This window comes from Podarcis melisellensis (assembly GCF_964234715.1).
Source record: "Podarcis melisellensis genome assembly, chromosome: Z".
In the NCBI taxonomy this organism is placed as follows: Eukaryota; Metazoa; Chordata; class Lepidosauria; order Squamata; family Lacertidae; genus Podarcis; species Podarcis melisellensis.
The window spans coordinates 2,460,604-2,481,895 of record NC_138547.1 but is presented as its reverse complement, the minus strand read 5'-3'; the positions used below and the strand labels follow the sequence as shown (position 1 = coordinate 2,481,895).

General features: G+C 46.2%; 1 protein-coding gene across 1 annotated transcript in view; it reads right to left on the bottom strand.

Moving 5' to 3' along the window:
• Window positions 1–6,759: 6,759 nt before the first annotated feature.
• The window catches only part of TTLL11 (tubulin tyrosine ligase like 11), a 62,645-nt gene continuing 48,112 nt past the window's right edge, over window positions 6,760–21,292 (bottom strand). Inside the window, exons 7-10 of the mRNA XM_081896432.1 lie at window positions 15,716–15,973; window positions 12,992–13,098; window positions 7,526–7,801; window positions 6,760–6,952 (exon numbers count right to left, since the gene is read on the bottom strand). Coding sequence (XP_081752558.1) covers window positions 7,560–7,801; window positions 12,992–13,098; window positions 15,716–15,973 — 607 coding nt within the window. The 3' untranslated portion in view covers window positions 6,760–6,952; window positions 7,526–7,559. The remainder of the gene's footprint in view (window positions 6,953–7,525; window positions 7,802–12,991; window positions 13,099–15,715; window positions 15,974–21,292) is intronic.

The window sequence follows — 21,292 nt, the reverse complement described above, 5'->3', positions numbered from 1 at the left end:
GGGTGTTAACTGGATGGCCCTGGCCTGCACCACGCAAGGGAAGGAATGAGAAGTGGCGCCGCAACAGCATACCACTTCACTTTGATCTATCACAGTGACATTTCCCACACCAATCCTGTATTCTCCCCCAAGGACTACTGTTGCCAGACATAAGAGACCGTGGAGCAAAAAAGAGGGGAGAGGGTTGCAGAAGGCAAGGTGGGGAGCAAGGACTGTAAGAGGAAACATCCAGGGCTACCCTCACCTCACCAGTTGCCAGAATGAGGCCATTCCCAGGGGGAAGAAGTGGTTGTCTTTTCTGGCCACATAAGAACCAAATCCTGGCCCAACTGTAATGACTGCTAGTCAGTTTCTGAGAACTTCGTGGCCAAGGGGGGATTTGAACCTGTTCTCCCAGGTCATAGTCTGACACTCTAACCACCACATCACAGGGGCTCTTAGAAATCAAGTGCCCTCAAGGGGGATATTTCAAACTCTTCAGTCCATGGAAAGTGTTCTTAACACACCTCTTCTGCTTCACAGTGGATTAAGCCCCAAGCTCCTCTGTGGAATTCTAACCGTCCCCTGGCGAATTTAGAATGGTTTAATAATTGTTTCCAACCTAATTAAAGCCGAGTTAATAAAGCCATCTATAAAGCAGGGCCTACTGTGGCGTGTTCATGAGGTGGCAGAGATAGCCAACTGGCGTTGGTGGAGAGAGCTACCTCTCAATCCCAGTTGCGTCTTTTCGCCATAGGAAACATTTTCACAAAGAATAATAGAATCACTGAAATGCAGAGTTGGAAGTATGTGGGGAGAGTAGCTATAGATCACCCATCATTAATAAAAGACTTGGCTGGATCCCTGTATCTAAAGCACAGGACTAAACACACTATTCAGTAAGAGACCCCATTCACAAAAGATGCAGCGTCAGTGAAGTGTTAGGAATATAGGCTGTTGGGCCCTTTTAATATCCACTGATAGCGCTTCCTTGTTCCTATACGTCTCACAATGAACAGACCACACCATTATTAAGTTTAAATGCTTTACTTACAAACTCCAAAGGCCAGGTTCATGTGTTATTCCATGCAGCAGCAAGAACACAGGTAGAAAATTCTTGGGTTACAAAATACAGAAATATACTTCTCAGCACATGGTCTGGGCTTGAAGAGATCAAGCCCAGGTGTGTTGCATGGTCAGCTTCACGTGGAAGAGAGTAAGGGAAGAAGCTTCACTTTCTCCTTCACTGGAGGTGACGAAGTGTGACCTGACTGAGTCTAGGAATACAGCTCTGTGGCCTTAACCCCTTTATTCATTAACGAGCCCTAAGCTTGCCAGTTATATTTGACTGCAATTTCCCACAGGAAATTCTTCCCAATGTTTAGTCAGGATCTCCTTATTTGCCATTTGAATCCATTGCATAAAGGCCAACCCACCACAAAACGAGGCCACCGTAGAAGAATCCATCAGTTCAGAGTTGAGTAGAAGGTAAATTTAATGCATTCCAGGGAGTTTGTAGAACGTACATTCTTTTTCTTGCTCTTGATGCTAAGAAATTATATTCTATTCCCCATGCTTTCGGGCCTTCTCGGTAGTGGCACCTGCCCTGTGGAACGCCCTCCCATCAGATGTCAAAAAGATAAACAACTACCTGACATTTAGAAGACATCTGAAGGCAGCCCTCTTTAGGGAAGTTTGTAATGTGTGACATTTTGATGTATTTTTAATCTTTGTTGGAAGCCGCCCAGAGTGGCTGGGGAGACCCAGCCAGGTGGGTGGGGTACAAATAATAATTTTTTTATTATTATCAGTAGGCCAGTTTCACAGGAGATTAAGAGAATGTTTGCATACATACTGATTTGTGCTGTGAAAAGTGTGGGTTTGAAAGTTTAAAGTGAAACAGCTAAAGCTGAAAAAGTCAAACTTCTGTCTTGAACATGAAATTTTTACCTCCTAGGCCGAGTTCTTTAGGTTTGCCAGCATTCTCTCAATTAATCTGCTTCTGGCACTTGTCAAATGTGACAATGTGTCCAAACTTGTCAAATACTAACTGCCATTGGATGTCTTCTATTAAATGCTGCCCAATACTAATACCATTTTGTGTTGTCTGTCAAATACAGCCAGTTATCAACTGTCAAGCCACACTAAGTCCTGCATTCGAGTGTCAAAATACAGATTAGCAAATGTTATAGTGAGCATTTAAGGAAATACATTTTAAGAATATATGAAACAAGATTTTGGGAAGAGTAAATGGGTTGGGGGCTCTTCTCATGTAGCTCTTAAGAAGCAGCTCTGAGGCTTCTCTTGTGCTGCAGTTGCCAGAAATACTGCAGACAAGAAATCAAACATCCATTCCAGGCAACGTCGTTTCCACAGACTTTCACAGAACTTGGTGTCTGTCCTCTGCATTTCAAACATGAAATTAATCTGAAATTCTGGGCCCAGGAAGCGCTGCCTTAGGCAATTAGTATACATTTTTGCAAAATGAGCAAACAATAAATTAGGTGAAACAGGTTTTGCTCATCACAGAAAGGCAGAAAATGTCCCACCTTCAGCTGCTGAAAATATTTGCAACTCTGGCTTCTGCAATTTCAACATGCACTGCTCACCCACATATTAATATTCATAGGGACTAGAGACTTGCTTTCCCCCCAAAATGAAACCCAAAGCCCCCCCGCCCCCCCCCAAGAAACCAGCTTGAGAACCACTGTCCTAGATTAGCCTTCACCATGTGCCCTCCACATGTTTTGGATGACAACTCCCATCAGCCCCAGTCAGCCATACAGTAAAATGATGTACTGTACAATAATCCAGCTCTTACCAAATGCTTAGGAGCTGGTTCAGTGCAACCCTAAACCAACCCTCCTGACAACGCAGGGGATCTGTCTTCAAGTGTCCTGGCCCAAGGGAGCTCTGGGCCTTTAAGAAGCTGGGTGGAAGGCTGAAGGCAAGCAACTGTGCTTATTTTCCTGCCACAGCATCACCATGTCATGAGAAGTTGAGGTGGCAGAAATTCTCACCACCATTGACTACTGTAATTCGCTCTAAGCGGGGCTGCCCTTGAAGCTGTCCCAGAAACTCCAGCGGGTGCAGAATGCTGCAGCGAGGCTCCTCACGGGGTCTCTGCCATGGGAGCATATTCACCCAGTGCTTTTCCAGCTGCACTGGCTCCCGGTGGAGTACAGGGTCAGATTTAAGGTGCTGGATTTGACCTTTAAAGCCCTTCACAGCCTAGGACCCTCGTACCTACAGGACCACCTCTCCTGGTATGCCCCACGGAGAGCCTCAAGGTCCATAAATAACAACACCCTAGTGGTCCCAGGCCCTAAGGAAGTCAGATTAGCCTCAACCACAGCCAGGGCCTTTTCAACACTGGCCCCAACCTGGTGGAACGCTCTGCCTCATGAGACCAGGGCCCTGCAGGATCTGATCTCTTTCCGCAGGGCCTGTAAGACAGAGTTGTTCCGCCTGGCCTTTGGCACAGAATCAGTTTGATTCCCTCCCCCTTTTTCTTTTTCTTTTCCCTTTCTCCTCTTATGATGAGATTGCTCCCTAATTGTTTTAATGTTGTATCTCTTAAATCTTTTAAATTGTATTCTCATCAACTTGTTTTTATTATTGCTTGCTAGCCGCCCTGAGTCCGGTCTTGGCTGGGGAGGGCGGGGTATAAATAAAATAATTATTATTATTATTATTATTATTATTATTATTATTATTATTATTATTTTAAAGGCATTGGAACGCCTGGATCCCAGGCAGCAGCCAAAGCTTTATTTCTTGTATTCCCCTCCCCTTCCTCTGACACGGCAAAATGGGCCTCCCTCTTCTCTTGCTCGCAGGTACCAATTAGCTAGCTGATCTAATTATAGTAATTGCCAATATATGTATCATATGCCGTACTTTGCACAAATGCCTGCTAATTTCTTGGTGGGCTCTGCAGCTGCCTTTGCACAATCTGCAATATAGAACATGGGACCTTCCTCCCAGACAGCAGGTAGAGAGGCCTGAAGCCCAACAGGCAAAAATCCAACAGGTACAACTTTTCCTAGCATGGAAAGTAGTGTGTGGGGGATGTATTTAGGGGTTCCCCCCAGCTGTAAAACAGGAACAGATCCTAGAAAGAGAACAAGGGGCACCTGAAGGGCTGTCCTATGGGGGACAGAGCAAGCTTGTTTTCTGCTGCTCTGGAGTGGAGGGGACGGGACGCAAACCAATGGATCCGAATGACAAGAAAGGCAATTCCGACTAAACCTTAGGAAGACCTTCCTGATGACAGGAGCTGTTCGGCAATGGAGTGGACTTCCTCGGAAAGTGGTGGGCACTCCTTGGTTGGCGGTTCTTAAACAGAGGCTGGATGGCCACCTGCCAGGGGTTCTCTATCCATGATTCCTGCATTGCAGGGGTTTGGACTAGATGGCCTTTGGGGGTCCCATCCAACTCTACAATTCTGGGATTCAGGTGAAACTCGAAAAATTAGAATATAATGGAAAAGCCCATTTATTTCAGTAATTCAACTTAAAAGGTGAAACTAATAGATCGACTCATGACATGCAAGCGAGATGTGCTTCTACTTCTCAGAGGTCCAATCTTGCTCGATTTGCAATCCTTGTTTTGCTGGTTTCCTTGAATATTCTAATTTTCTGAGATTGTTAATTTGGGGTTTTCGTCAGCTGTACGCCATGATCATTGCAATGATGACAAATCAAGGCTTGACATATTTCGCTTGGCATGTCATGAGTCTATCTTTGAAGTTGAATTACTAAAATAAAAGAACTTTTCCACGATATTCTAATTTTTCGAGTTTCACCTGTATGTCTCTTACTTCTATGGATTACTAGATTTCATCTAGCACACTCTGCATCTTCATGGAGGCGGAGGTGGCGGGGCAGGGGGGGTGGTCACAATGAAACAAATCAGTTTGGGGTGTGGGGGGGGGGAGGTTCCCAAATACACAACAATGGCTTTAAGTCCAATTATGAAAGGATCAGTGCAGTCTTAATCCAGCTGCAAAGGAGCAGAGTCTTCAAATTATTTTAATTAAGAATATGCTGAAGCAATAAGCCATCCAAAGTGGAAAGTCTCAACTGGGGAGGTGGGGTGGGCAAGCTGGGCAGCAGTCAATAGCTTTGGCTAACTAATATTCCCACGTACTGCTCACTTCAACACAAGCACTGACTATAATTGTTGGGGCTGATGGGAGTTGTAGTTCAGCAACATCTGGAGGCTACAGGTTTCTACACTTGGCCTGGGCCTTCAAAGAGTCCACATCTGGCTCACAAATAATAGAATTGGAAGAGTTGGAAGGGACTGCCAAAGGTCATCTAGCCCAACCCTCTTATGGAAGCACTGGAAGAACAAACTTGATAAGATACTATCAGGCAGCAAAACTCTTCAATTGGACTAGTCATACAGATGAAGCGCTACTGAAAGCAGAAGACGAACTTTACAGGGAACCCTAGACCAGCTGGGAGGTTGCTGCTCTTGGTGGGGTTACACACCTTCTGAAGGAGCAGGTACACAGCAAGCCAGGAAGGGCTGGGCAATGGGCTTTGTGGGGGTGATGAATGCTTCCCTCTGTGAGGGAGTCTTCCTGGATCCCCTTAAAGAAGTGATTATTCAACCACTTCTTTTTAAAAAAGCATTCCATTCTTGGGCAAAGTGATTCAACAGGTGGTTGCTGAACAACTCTTCCAATTGGGATTCGGGACCCACCCCAGGACTGAAACTGGCTTGGTTACACTGGTTAATGAACTCTAGCTGGCTAGGGACAGAGGTGAAAGCTGTTTCCTAGTTCTGCTGGATCTTTCATTGGCTTTGGAGACCATTGACCATGGTATCTAGAGGGGTTGGGAGCTGGGGGCACTGATGGATTTCCCTAGCTACTCTGCTAGGGAAATCCTGCTACACGATAAAACATCAAACATTACAAACTTCCCTAAACAGGGCTGCCTTCAGATGTCTTCAGAAAGTCAGATAGTTGTTTATTTCCTTGACATCTGATGGGAGGGAATTCCACAGGGCGGGCGCCACCACCGAGAAGGCCCTCTGCCTGGAGGGAACTGCCAGAAGGCCCTTGGAGCAGGACCTTCTGGCAGTTTCCTCATTGTGAGAAGTGAGGTTACAGGGAACCAAGCAGAGGGCCTTCTCGGTGGTGGCACCCACCCTGTGGAACACCCTCCCATCAGATGTCAAGGAAATAAAGAACTACACAACTTTTGTAAGACATCTGAAGACAGCCCTGTATCCAGAAGTTTCTAATGTTTAAGAAGTTTTTGTATATACTGGAAGCTGCCCAGTACAATGGGTTGAGTACTACTACTACTACTACTACTACTACTACTACTACTACTATTATTCCAACTCTACCATTCTGTGGTTCTAAGGTTTGTGCAGGTGGTGGGTGGTTGTCCCTCTCACTGAAAATGAGCAGCCGGAGCCCCTGTGTGAGTCCTGGAACCCCTTAGGTGTCCGGTAGAAAAGGGTGGACTTCAATCCTCACCCAAGGAAGCTGAGGAGTCAATTAACTCCCTGTGCTTGGGGTCTGTGAATATCTCACATCTCCTTGAAGGCACCATGCAAATGCATGAGTTTGTGCTGAGTGCACAATGCAACATTCCAAAATGAAAAGCTTTCATTTAGGGGAAAGTGGTAGTGGAAGTGAGGCCCTATTCACCCCATCTGACCTTCTTCCATATAAATATTAAGTTTAAAGTCAAACTTTGAACAGGCAGCCTCCCCATCTGCACCAGTTTACTTCAAAGAAAATAGGAGTAAACCAAATAGGATTTTAATTTTTAATTTTAGTGCACAATTCCAAAGCCCACCCCTCCCAACGTGTGAAGTTCAAGGGCAGCCAGCTCCCCTCCCTCATTCCAGGCAAATTGAAGAATTTCCGGTGAGGCGAGGCTAAGGCTGGGCTCTTCCTCCTCCAGTGTCAGTTCATTGTGTGATCAGCCCGGGGTGCAAGAGAGCCCTGTCTGTTTATGGCAGAGAGAGAGAGAGAGAGAAAGAGAGAAGGGAAACAAAGGGTTAATTCAGGTGTGCTTGTCTTGCACCTGCATCTGGTTAGTGTGAGGCAGCAAACTTGTGAGAGAGTCAGAAAGTGACTCAGCTGTTCCATCACGCAGCACAAAACCTCCAGATTTAAAACCTGGCAAACCAAAGGCTTATACCACCTAACAGACTTCTACAAAAATAACAAACCCCTATCAACACAAGAAATGCAGGACAAACTAGGAGACACCCAAATTCCCTGGCTAACACACCACCAATTACACGCCCTCTTAGACTTCCAGTCTACTGCGGAGGATAATGGCGGTGTACTCCATGTTGTCTGAATGAAAAGACGACATGGTCCCGGCAAAGTAAGGTTTGAGGGTGCCGCCAAGGCTCGGCGCACCCTCAAAAACCTCCTCCTAACAACAAAAGGACATGGCAAAGCGATGGTATCTGCAATTCAAAATCCCAGACGTAATAAATAAAAAATGGGAGGATGAGATAGGCTATGAGATTAACGCTACCCAAAGGACTAGAATGTGGTCTAAACCTCCCTTTAAATCCATATCAGCAAACGCAGTCTTTCATGGGCGGGAGCTTCTGTAGTTGACCAGCATGTCGGTGGCCGGGCGGAGGTGGAGCCTGTTCTGGTGGCAAGTCACCAGGGCCACGCGTTGGTCACAGCTGGCGCGCTTCTTGTCCTGGGCAGCCAAGTTGCACTCCGCGAAGTCAATGAGGAGCTCCACCTGCTCATGCAGAGAGAGGGATTTGTACCTCCTCTGTGCCAGGAAGCAAATCGCCTCCACAAAAGCGTGCAAGTCCATCCCTGGAAGGAAAAGGGAAAAGAAAGCGTCAGAAATCTCCCGAGGCTTTCGTTCTGCACTGTCTTGGTTTATATCGCTTATTGGTGGTTTTATTGCAGCACCTCAGTCAAGCAGCAGCCACTATGGAGAAATTACCTTAATACATGTCCAAACGTTCAACTGCGGGGACGGATCCCATTCGCATCCAGAGGTACTACTGTATTTATTTATATTTCACCTTTTCCCCAGACTAGGATTCAAGGGGGTTTACAGATAAAAATAACAACAGCTAAAAACATAGGAAAAAATATTAAAAAATCAATTAACCTATGATAGAATATATATGGGATATTAATAAAAATAGGACAGCACTACTGAAAATCACTTGCTGGAAACTATAGGAGGGGAGAGATGGTTCTTGAGCTGGGGACCTGTTTGCTGGGTTTGGCCACCGTGCGAACAGGATACTGCACTAAATGGCCTGATCCAGGAGGGCTCTTATATTCCAAGTTATTTTTGCAGAATAACTGAATGCTCCCCCACTGCCAGCTTAGCACTCTCAGCACACACACACACACACACACAGTGTCTGTGGATTAAAAGCACCCCCCTATTTCTGCTTCTTGGGAGAGCATGGAGGTGGGAATGGGGAAAGAGGGATATTCACCTAACCCCACCCCCATCCCAACTCACTCTTAATTTCCATTCCCAGCTCCTTGGACTGAAAACTTATTCATGGATGTTAAAATAAAGCCCATCCATTACATTTTTTAATAAAACCTGGCAATTAAATCGGCACAAGAGACGCAAAATGGAGCATTTAAGGGCTTCCCGTTGTTAACGTTCATCGGGTAACCGGAGCACATATTAAAAACCTGACGGGGAACAGAAAAACGGGGGGGGGGGGAGGGAGAAAGATGCCCCTTGTAAAATAAATTTTCCAAATGTGGGTTTTTCATTTTGGCTCTTCGTTGCGTGTCCCCCTTTTATGGGCCCTCAGTGTGATGCTGTTCAAGGCTTGTCTTCCTACGGAGCAAGGATATAACTGAAATGGAAATACTTTATTGTCACTTGTACAACTTGTATACAGTGAGATTACATGAGCACCCCCACTCAGCTCACTTAGTCTTAATTCCCCTCGTTTAGCACACCCACCAAACCCAAAAGTCAGTTGCCCTGTTGTTATCTTTTCATTCAGCAGCCTAACAGCCCACAGATAGAAGCTGTTGGTGCAACTAATCCTGCTTCTATATCTTCTGCCTGAGGGCAGGAGATCAAGAAAGTGCCAGCCAGGGTGTGAATCATCCCTGAGAATTTTCCTCAGTCTCCTGAGGCAACGTTCTTCCGCTGTTTCATCCAGCAGATTCACCGGACAGCCCATAATATCTTGTACTGTATTCACCACCCTCTGTAGGCACTTCCTATCAGGTGATGCCAAACCAGCGTACCACACCGTGATGCAGTATGAAAGGACAATTTCTATTGTGGACCCGTAGAAGGAGATCATCAAATGTTGATTGACATCGTTCTTCCGCAATCCTGTGAGGAGATGGAATCTCTGTTGGGCTTTCTTAACTTACCTGGGTTGTATTGATTTCCCAAGTAAGGTCTCCACTGAGATAAACTCCTAGGAATTTAAAGGAAGAGACTCTCTCCACACAGCCCTCCCCGATGTACAGCAAGCACTTGGGCTGCAAATGGCAACCTACCTGTTGCCCCCATTTCCCTTGCCTCATGCCTGACAACTCCACCTGCATTGCCAGAGAAGAACATAGGAAGAGCCTGATGCTTCAGGCCACCGGCCCTATCAGCAGCCAACCAGATGCCTGTGGGAAATCCGCAAGCAGGATCCCCCAGGGTCCTCGCCCCTTGTGTGCTTTCCAGCAACTGGTATTCAGAAGCATTTACTGCCTCCAAGCAGGAAGGCAGAGCACAGCCAACATGGCTAGGAGCCATCGCTAGTCCTCTCTTCCTCCGTGAATATGTCCAATCCTCTTTTAAAGCCATCCACGTTGGTGGCCATCACTGCCTCCATGATGGGAGCCAGCCCCATAGTTTTAATGGAGCACAGTACAATGAAAGTACTTCAACTGGTAGAAGGAAATGTGCCAGAGCACTATTATTTTTTATTATTATTATTATTATTATTATTATTATTATTATTAGTTTCATCTCTACCCTTTCACCCACCCCAAATTGCTTTGGAAGTGGTTTGTAGCCAGGACAATTTGTGGCTTGTAGCCAGATGTATTTTGTGTGGCTCAAGAGTAAACATTCGGATTTCAGAGGAGGAGGACGAGGGGTGGGAAGAAAGGGAGGAACTCTTGCTACCTTGAATGCAGCACAAAATAAATATTTTTCTCGTCACCCGTCCCAGTCAGCAAAAAAAGAGAGAAGAAGACGACATACGATGCCAATAAACATACTGCACACACAAAAATCTGTGCTAGCGATACTCCACAAACAACAGATTCTGCTTATCCACAGAAAAATTTAGGATGGAAAAAAGGGAAAGGAAAATAAAACCTCTCACCAAGCGCTAATCCTGAATTAACAATAGGCCAGATGGCAATGCTTGCTTGTAGAAATAAATGTAGGGAAAAAATAAAGCTTCCTCTTGCTCTAGTTGCCCATCAATTCCACTAGTTACTAAATAAGTTGGGCATTTCCTCTAAGCCAGGGGTAGGTAACCCAAGGCCCGGGGGCAGGATCCAGCCCAATCGCCTTCTAAATCCCGCCCACGGACAGTCCGGGAATCAGCGTGTTTTGACATGAGTAGAATGTGTGCTTTTATGTAAAATGCACCTCTGGGTTATTTGTGGGGCCTGCCTGGTGTTTTGACATGAGTAGAATGTGTGATTTATTTAAAATGCATCTCTGGGCTGTTTGTGGGGCATAAGAATTCGTTCATGTTGTTTTTTTCCAAAATATAGTCTGGCCCCCCGTAAGGTCTGAGGGATGGTGAATCAGCCCACGGCTGAAAGAGGTTGCTGACCCTTGCTCTAAACTTTTTGCAGCAGCAATTTCTGAGGATCCTGCCTCAGCCAAATTTCAGCATTGGGGGAAGAGATTTGGAGGGGTGGGAAGTTGATGGTGAGGAGCCTGAGTCCCTAAAGTGAAACCTAATATGGACACTAACCCTCAGGAGGCCTCCATTTCAGCACCCAAAATAAAATTGCAGGGGTTGGACCCTCAGGATTCCTTCCACTTCTACAAATCTAGGATTCCCTCTTACTGACTTTGGCTCTACAATACCTTGACAGGGAGGCCTCCTGCATTGCTTCAATGAATTTTTAACCCAATAAAAAAAGTGTTCTCTGCAAGAGTCATGAGGAAATTTTCTTCTTCTTTGCTATACAAGCCCTTGAGAGCTTCTACAAAGAGCCCTGCTGCATCAGACCAAAGGAGAAAGGCCTTCTACTGAATCAGACCCCAAACCTATTTAGCTCAGTCTTGTCTATACTGGCTGGCAGCAGTTCCCCAGGACTTCAGATCTAAGGACTCCCAACCCTGCCTGTTTTGGAAAATGCTTTGTCTGCCCCTCGTTTGTCCATTCGTCCGTCCATCTGTTCTCTATGGGTTCGGACTCCTCTTGAGATGTCATCACCAAACTGAGCATGAGGATTCCCAAGGTAGAGGCAATAGCCTTCATAAATATTTGTATGCTGGGTACCATTCCAGTGAGCCCTGAGTGTTCACTGGAAGGACAGATCCTGAAGCTGAGGCTCCAAGACTTTGGCCACCTCATAAGAGAAGACTCCCTGGAAAAGACCCTGATGTTGGGAAAGATGGAGGGGCAAGGAGAAGGGGATGACAGAGGACGAGATGGTGGGACAGCGTTCTCGAAGCTACCAGCATGAGTTTGATCAAACTGCGGGAGGCAGTGGAAGACAGAAGTGCCTGGCGTGCTCTGGTCCAGGGGGTCACGAAGAGTCGGACACGACTAAACAACAACAGCCATTCTGAATCAAGGTGGCAGACAAAACACATGAATTTGAAATGACTTCACCCATCTCTGGGCATAGTTTTGACCACCTCTTGAGACACCATCACTAAACATGGCACAGGAGTGCTTGAGGCAGTGTTGGCAACCCTCATTGACATTTGGGTGCTGGTCACCAACTTGAATCAAGATGGTGGAGCAAAACATGGCTTTCATGTGACTTTGGGCATGGCTGGCCCAAACTCACAAATTACACTATCAATCACAATAATTTTTTGGTTTCTACAAATTCCCAGGCAGTGCCAGGCACTCCCTACTACATAATAAATGCCCACCAACTGGTTTCCTATTTTCCCTTCAGTCCTGCTACATTGTGAGTTATTTACTCTGCAAGTGCTGTTCTCCCCTGCATTCATTAACCATAAATCTAGCCCTGTAACTTGTAAACCTTTCCAGGTTTGGACTTCGGAGAGCCTCACCGCAACATTCTTAATAGCCCTTATGTCTTAGGTATTAATTATTCATCCCCATGAAAGCAAGGACCACTGGGGATGTGTGTGGAATCAATTTTCCTCTTCCCTCCCTGCCCCTTTCCCCTTGTATGCTATGCTTATTTTTAGACTGTAACCCTGCCAAGGGCAGAGGCTGCCTTGCATTTGATTGCATGCAAACCGCTCTTGGGAAGCTGTTTGGCTGAAGAGGAGCAGGGCACAAATGCTCCACATAAATACATACTGTATTTTTCGCTCTATAAGACGCACCCGTCCATAAGACGCACCTAGTTTTAGAGGAGGAGAGCAAGAAAAAAAATATTCCCTCCCTCTCTGCGCAGCGCCTTTCCAGGAAAGCGGGAGGAGAAAGGGAAGGGGCTCCATTTCTCCTCCCGCTGTGCTGAATGGGTGCTGCGCAGAGAGGGAAAGCTGCGCTGTGCCTCTCCAGCGAAGTGAAGTCAGAACAGCAAGAGGGATTGCTGAGCAGCGAAAGCAGCGATCCCTCTTGCTGTTCTGGCTTCTGGGATAACGTTCCTCCTGTTGCCCTGAAGAGGCTTCGCGTGGCTATCCCTGAAGCCAGGAGACCAAGAGGGATCGGTGTGCACCGATCCCTCTTGCTCTCCTGGCTTCAGGGATAGCTGCACAGCCTGCATTCGCTCCATAAGACGCACACACATTTCCCCTTACTTTTTAGAAGGGGAAAAGTGTGGTATATCCACATGCACTACCCTGCCCTACCCCCAAAAGAACTGCACCCAGAATTATGCAAGTGGGCTTACCTGCATCTCGCTGATCAGCAGTGATGCCATACCGCTTCTTGGTGATGTCAATGTACAGGATGTCTGCGGAAGCCATGCTGAAGTCACTGTTGCTTATCTTGCTGTTCCTGGTGGCAGGAAAAGAGAACTGTGAGGGAATCATCCTGGGGTGGGTGGGGGCGCAGAGCAAACTCCCAATGGCACCATGAACTAAAGCAGCTCTCGAGGCAAAAGGCAGAAGCGCTATGGGTTTTGCCTCCTTTGGCAACCTTTTTTCTACCTTTATGTGCCCCTCCCCAGATGATAATAATAATAATAATAATAATAATAATAATAATAATAATAATAATAATAATAATTTATTTATTTATATCCCCCCCTCCCCAGCCGAAGCCAGGCTCAGAGTGGCTAACAACAATAAAAGTAACACAGCATTCTAAAATCAACTAAAACAATAGAAATACTTAACAAACTGAACCAATCACGTCATTCCTGCCCCACCCCAAAGTCCTCCCCACTAACAAAAACCCTGTTTATGCCCATTATTCTTGAGAATGTTTTTTATTTTTATTTTAGAAGCTAATTGGTTTGTTCTGTTCTTGTTTTTATTATGTATTTTGTGTTTTTAATATTGTATTTGCATGTTGTGAACCGCCCTGAGATCTATGGATGAAGGATGGTATATGAATTTAAATAAATAATAACAATAATAGGGGGGCTTTTGGTACTGGTCTCCCTCACCTTTATTTCTTATTTCCCACTTGATTTTTTTTAAAAAAGACAGACGCCCCAGGTTCAAATCTCACCTCAGGCCCAGCTGAGTATATGGTATACTGATACTCTCTCTGCCTCAGCCCCACATAAGGTTACTAGATGTCCCCGTTTCCTGGGGACAGCCCCTGGATTTACAAATCAGTCCCCATACAAAATCCATTGAAGTTGAAAATTGTCCCCGGATTCATGGGAGGGGGGAATTTGGTAACCTTACATACAGTGGCTGGCATTTGAGGCAGACTGCCCTTGAAAGTGGAGGCTCCATCTAGCCATTGTAGCGAAAGAGAAAGGTAGTTTTAGCTAAGGAAGCCAATTCCTGATGTCCCCAACAGGGAAAGATGATATACATGCATGGCAGGACTGGTCCCCAACGCAATAAAGAGTTGATTTGATTTAAATAAACAACCATTTATTGATGGTACAAGTTTTTAAATTACCGTATTTTTCGCTCTATAAGACGCACCAGACCACAAGACGCATCTAGTTTTTGGAGGAGGAAAACAAGAAAAAAAATATTCTGAATCTCAGGAGCCAGAACAGCAGGAGGATCACTGCGCAGTGAAAACAGCAATCCCTCTTGCTGTTCTGGCTTCTGTGATAGCTGCGCAGCCTGCATTCGCTCCATAAGACGCACACATGTTTTCCCTTACTTTTTATGAGGGAAAAAGTGAGTCTTATAGAGCAAAAAATACGGTAGATCCAAAAGCAAGTTGGGGGCAGCGAGTGTCAATTTGGATAGGGAGATTAATGCTTTATTGATCTGTGACACACTGACGTAAGAATGTAAGAACTTATGAAGGGCCTGTTGGGTCAGCCCATGGCCCATCGAGTCCAGAATCCTGTTCTCACAGTGACAAAGCAGAGGCCCATTATGAGAAACCTACAAGAAGGACCCTGCAGAGCAGAACCACTGTGGCTGGTAGACATTCATAGCATTATCCTCCTCCATTAAACTGCTCAACTCTTTTAAAGTATGGTTACCAGATATTTTTCAATGAATCCGGGGACACTTTTTAAAAACGTTTTCTTTGAAGCTGAGTAGCAACAGGGAGTCAGTAGTGGGGACGGTGAGGCAAAAGACCCTGGGCCCAAGCACACATGCATATTGAATAAAGGTGCAAAGCCCTTCTTTCGCACGCTGTGAAACATAAATGTGCAGTTTTTTAAAAACTGGGCAACGCCCGCAACTCCCGAGCTTCAGTCAAAACAAAGGGGGCAGGAGATCTGTACCGCCGGACGTCCCCGGTTCTCCTTCAGCATTGGCTGACAAGACACATCATATGGGGACTTCCAGCGAGGAAAAATGGTGGGCGCCACGGCCGCGAGCAGCTCCTGAAGCCAGCCGGAGCCAAATGCTGAGGCTGCCGCTGCCACGTTTCCCGGGAACAGAATTGCAAATCCAGGGACATTCCATGGACGGAATTTGTCTGGGGATAAATTTGCAAATCCAGAGAAAACCGGGGACGTCTGGTAACCCTATTTTAAAGTCATCTAGGTCAGCAGCAGTTGCTGCCTCCTGCAGGAGTGAGTCCCATGTCCTGCGTAAATAAGTGCTTTCATTTAACTGACCACGAGTGGGTTGGTCCAGTGGGAACAGGGTGCAGATCTTGGTGGCTGGCCAGCCATTCCCTCTGTTCTTAGTGGACCATGTTATTTATGACAGATTCAAACTGCAAGATTCCAGCTAAACACTAGGAAGGACTTCCTGACAGAAGGAGCTGTTGTGACAGTGGAATGGGGCCCCTTGGAATGGGGTGGTCTCTCCTTCCTTGGAGGCTTTTGAACAGAGTCTGGGCAGCCATCCATCAAGGATTCTTCAGGTGAGATTCCTGCATTGCAGGGGGCTGGGCTAGATTACCCCTGAGGATACCTTCCAACTCTACAATTATCTCTGATCTTAAGGAAAACCACATCCAGGCATTTCAAACAGTGAGTTACCTTTGGAAAATTATTCCGGAAGATCCCCCTCACCTTATAAACATCCGGAAGCCCGTGGGTCCCAATTTTGTCGTCCCCTTCACGCCCAGGAAACGGATGAACAAAGCTGCAATCCGGTCGACCAGCCGCAGATAGTCAAATTCCGTTGCGTACTTCGGATACACCTCCCTCAGGCAAATGGAAGGGAACTTGGCTTCTGAGGTCTTGCTGTCACCCAGCTCTGGGTTCTCCACCGGCCCTTCCTCAAGCAAATCATTCTCCCTCTCCCATTCAGCCTCTGAAGTCTCAGCCCTGCAGGCCAAAGAGAAAGACAAAGATTGCATCAATGCATCTTCATTGCTTCCCATCTCGTGGCTGCCACTGCCATGATCCCATCCGAGACGCGACCATATCCATACATTAACACCCTTGCCGGCGTTCAGTACTGTAAAAACTCATTTTCAAGGGCTTAGGAGAGAAGCTGGGTGCAAACATTTGCTCAGGCTTTAGCAGAAAGCATTTTGTGCAAGAGAAAAAGGGTGGCTGCAGCAGGAAACCTTTGGTTCAGCCATTGCTAAGGTCCTTGAAAATAAAAACACACCTGTGAGCATCTATCAGGCCTTCCAGCTATCTGTGGCATGTTTGTGGTCAAGATTCCTGCTGTTTGGGTTACGCCAGTGTAGGCCTGCACAAATGCAGGCCCAGTAAATGGAGCACCGGGAAGGTTGTAGCTCATCTGCATTCCATGTTTTTATTTAGTCATTTGTTTATTAAATTTATTAGCTGATTGATACCTAAAGGGTTTCCAAACAATTGATGTTGGGGGAAATAAATGTGCACAGCTACCATTATACTTTTGTTGTTGGCATCCATCTGCCTTGAGCGACAATGGAATGTGCCTCCAGAGGTGATGTCAAATCGCTGCATTAGCAGCACTGAAGTGACGTCTCTGGGGTACAAGCCTGGCCAGTGTTTATAAATATTTTGATAATGCTTTATGGAAACAAATACAATACTCTCCAGGATTAGCTGCATCACAGTGTCTGCCATCCGTGACCAATTGGCCACACTGGCTAGGGGGGATGGAAGTTAAGAGTGCACCAAACATCTGGAGGGAACCACAGCTGGGTACTGCTGCTTTATGGAATAGGCCCCTCCTCACTGAATATGTACAAAAGGGAAGGAAACGGTCAACGTGCCACATGTCATGTCAGCAGACTAGGGTAAGGGAGAGGTCTTCACTTGCAGCACCAAATGCAAGGCGGGTAGCGATTTTATTTAGCTTTTCCCTAAAATTTATATACCACTGGATTGCAACACCCCACCCAAAATAAAACCCTCAAAGCAGTTTACAAAAAAAGAAGAAAACATTAAAAATATAAATAAAAATAGTAAAAACAGCTATTTAAAATGTCAAATAATTAAAATCAATGATAATCTGAAAACATATTAAAACACACATAAACACGCTATATGTCTGGATAGGCTTGCCTAAACAAAAGCACTTTCAGGAGGTTTCAGAAAGAAGAGTACAGTGAAGGTGCCTGCTTGATATCAATAGGCAGGGAGTTCCGAAGGACAATGGCACCAACATAATAAAATGTGGATTTCTTACAAATGCAGATCGAGTATTCTATGGCACCTGTATTAGTGCCATTCCTGCTGATGACAGCAGTCAAGCAGGTGCCTGTGAGGTAAGGCGATCTCATAAGTAAACTGGTCCCAAGTTGTTAAGGTCTTTATATACTAATATTTCTGTGATTTTTAAGTTGTTTAAAGCTGTTATTAATTAATTGTTGTCACTTGCCTTGGGTGAAGGCTGGGTAATAAACTGTCGTAGCTGTAATAATATTAATAATAATGGCAACAGGTTAAACCCGGCCTGGTAGCAAATGGGCAGCCAGTGCAGATCTCTAGGCACAGGTGTTAAATGCTGACAAGGCCTCACTCCTGCAGCATTCTGCCCTAACTGAAGCCCCCTGATAAAGGGAAGTCCCACATAGAGCGCACGGCAGCAGTCCAACCTCGAAGCGACCAAGATGGAGCCACTTGTTCACTTCTTCCTTCCTCCTAAATGCCTCGTGTGTTTGTCGTGAGCAGGGCACTTGTATTTCACTTGGGGGAGATTTTTTGTTCCATCTCACAGCTGCCTGACTATTCAGGCGCTGAGGCTGAACCAGGGAGGGAGCCTGAGCCAATTCACTTTGGCAAGCGCAGGGCCACTCGCTGCATCACTTCAGGTGTTTTCTGGACGCAGCTCATTACGCGAAGCCTGCATAACCAAGGAGGTCCACGCAAATCCATAAAGCCAAATTTTATTTGGGATGTTAACAATTCTTAAGGGGGGGTATGTTTAAATTCTCTGCTTAAAAACTACACATGTGGATTCCCCCCTTTCCTCAACTGTTAGGTAAAATAGATCCCACCTCAAAAGCCCTGTTACATTTCCTCCTCGATCTTGTGGCATTTAGGGAGCCACTGAGTCATGTTGGTGACATTCTTCCCAAGGGATCCCAGGTATCAACATAACTCTCATTAAAAAAAAAAACCTGTTCAGTGTGGCTCTGAGACAGAAGATAGACAGAAAAAACCAACCTCCTAATTTCCTTTTGACCCAGACATTGTGGTTTACAAAGCCAGCCAACCACAGAAGGGGGAGGAGCAGCACTTTGGGAGGGAGAATAAAAGGAGCCGGTTCTGAGGGAGATAGGGCTAAGGTTCAGGTGGGAACTGGACCATAAAGAAGGCTGATCGCCGAAGAATTGATGCTTTTGAATTATGGTGCTGGAGGAGACTCTTGAGAGTCCCATGGACTGCAAGAAAATCAAACCAATCCATTCTGAAGGAAATCAGCCCTGAGTGCTCAGTTGGAAGGACAGATCCTGAAGCTGAGGCTCCAAGACTTTCGTTTCCTCATGAGAAGAGAAGACTCCCTGGAAAAGACCCTGACGTTGGGAAAGATGGAGGGCACAAGGAGAAGGGGATGACGGAGGACGAGATGGTGGGACAGTGTTCTCGAAGTTACCAGCATGAGTTTGACCAAAATGCGGGAGGCAGTGGAAGGCAGGAGTGCCTGGCGTGCTCTGGTCCAGGGGGTCACGAAGAGGCGGACACGACTAAACAACAACAACAAAAGGTTCAGGTTAAGAGAAAGGGCTTCATTTGAGATGTTAGACAGGATTCAGGTTGAGAGATAGGGAGGAGGATAGGATTTGACTGAAGGAGACCTGGTTCCGAGTTCAGTTAAACATCCACACTGAGGAGACAACCCATAGCAAGAGGACAGAGTCTTTAGGAAGAACTTTATGAGGGCAAGAGCTGTTAGGCAGCCAGATGGACAACCTCAGAAGGTGGTGGGCTCTCCTTCCTTGGAGGTTTTTAAGCAGAGGTTGGACGGCCATCTGCTGGGAAATTTTGAGCTGTAAATAGTGCATTTCTGGGGGATTGGAATGGGTGATCCTTGGGGTCCCTTTCCAATTCTATTATTATTGTTTCCTGATACTATTTTGCTGTGTCTGCTGAACACTCATTTTTTACCATATGCTGCTTTGGGGAGTTCCAGCTGAAAACCTTTCTCAAATGCAGTTCAATGCAAATTCCATGCTGGGAACTATTAGGAAAGGAACTGAAAATAAAACTGCCAATATACCAATCTACGGTGTGGTTGCATTTGGAATACTCTGTACACTCATCTCACAAGAGGATGCTGTAGAGCTGAAAGACCAAAACGGCTAAGGGGATGGAGTCCCACGAGGGCTTCTTAGCTGAATGAGAAGCAAGAGGCAACAGGACAGAAGTTTATTAAAAAAGGCACGGAGAAGGTAGAGAGGGGAAGGATTTTCTCCCTCTCTCACAATGCTAGAACTTGTGGTCATCCAATGAAGTCAAATGTTGGAAGACAAAGGGCATGCGAAAGAAAATCCTTTTTCATGCAGCATGTGGTTAAACTGTGGAACTTCCTCTCACAGCAGGCAGGGACGTCCACCAACTTGGATGGCTTTGAAAGAGGACTAGGTGTTATGTACTGAAGTTCTCACCCTGGGCTAGCAGGGGAATACTGTAGATACTTATGCAAATGAAGGATCGAAAGTGACGTTCAGTGATTGGATAGTTTGTATGCAAATGAAGGATCGAAAGTGACGTTCAGTGCTTGGATAGCTTTAGAAAATGGCAACAGTTACATTGTTCTGGAGCTCTATATAAGCAGGCTGACTGAGCTCCTCAGTTCAGTTCTGTTCCAGCTTACAAATAAAGAGCTGCTTGGGAAGAATCGCTGTGTCGTCTGATATGTTCGCCCACAACTTAACACTAGGCAAATTCATGGAGGAGGAGAGGGCTATCAAAGGCTACTAGCTACAATGCTTCTGAATACCAGTTGCTGGAAACCACAGGAGGAGAGCGCTCTTGTGCTCTGCTCCTGCTTGTGGGTTTTCCACTGGCGCATCTGGGGTTGGCCACTGTGGGAACAGGATGCTGGTGTCAGGTGTTCGTGCAGGAGCCAGGCCCTGTGACCAATAGGACTTTGCAGGTCTGGGGCCTTCCTAAGTTTGTTCTGAAGAGGCAAGGCGTGGCCACACAGGTGAGGCTGATTGGTAACTCACAGCACCTGGTGGCAAGAGCTGGGAAGGGATATAAAGTCAGCATTTCCCTTCGGCTCTTTGCCACAGCAACACATTCCCTGCCTTGCTGAGTTTGACTCCTTGACTCCTTACTTCTTGATCCTCGGACCCTTAGCTTTTTAACTCCCGGCTCTCTGACCCTCAGACCCTTGGCTTCCTGACTCCTGGCTTCTGGACTCCCCTTCCTGCTCCCACCCCACCATCTTGCCCCCGGTCCCGACGTCCCCAGGCGGGACTTCAATCGCCCGTGAACCGGACCATGACAGCTGGACCTGATGGGCCCATGGCCTGATCCGAGAGGCTCTTCTTATGTCCTTATCATGCTCTGGGGGCTTCTACTGAGAATCAGTGGTGGCTCTTTGCTCTGGCAGAACAACTGAGGGCAAGTCCTCTGGAGCAGACCTGCCTGGAAGTGGGGAGAGGGGGCCAGGGAGAGAGGGTGTGTCTGCTCCATAGAATTAAATTGTCTGACTGGCACAGCGGAGTCAGATTAAGCGAGCAAAAGGTCAAACCACACGGAAGGGCTTGCAGTGACAAACGGAATAAAAAGCAGCACTTCGTTTACATACTAATGTCTGACCCCAATACATTCATTTCTCTAATTTTGCAGCTTGTGACAGATCTCCCTTCAGAAGGGATCACCAGCAGAGAAAATATTAATGACTTTTAGAGGAAGGGAAAGGAAGGTTGGAGTGGGGAGAGGGAGGAATATCAATTTGAACAAAGCTTATGAAAATCCCAAAGACTGCTTATCTTTTATACATGATTACTAATTTATTAATGTCCCCCCCCCCACTCCATGTCTGCACAATATCCTCTTCAGTCTCAGTGGCCTTAATCTTTATGCTAATGCACTTCCTCCTCCACCCCCTTTCTCGGTCCCTCAGCTACATTTCCAACTGCTAATTAAAGGCTTTGAGATTTTCATTGGGGGGGGCGGGGGCTCGACTAGATGCCCAAACGGCAACCGTCAAGTTCAAAGCCAAACAGAGGCTCAAGCTGCTGTTGTGAG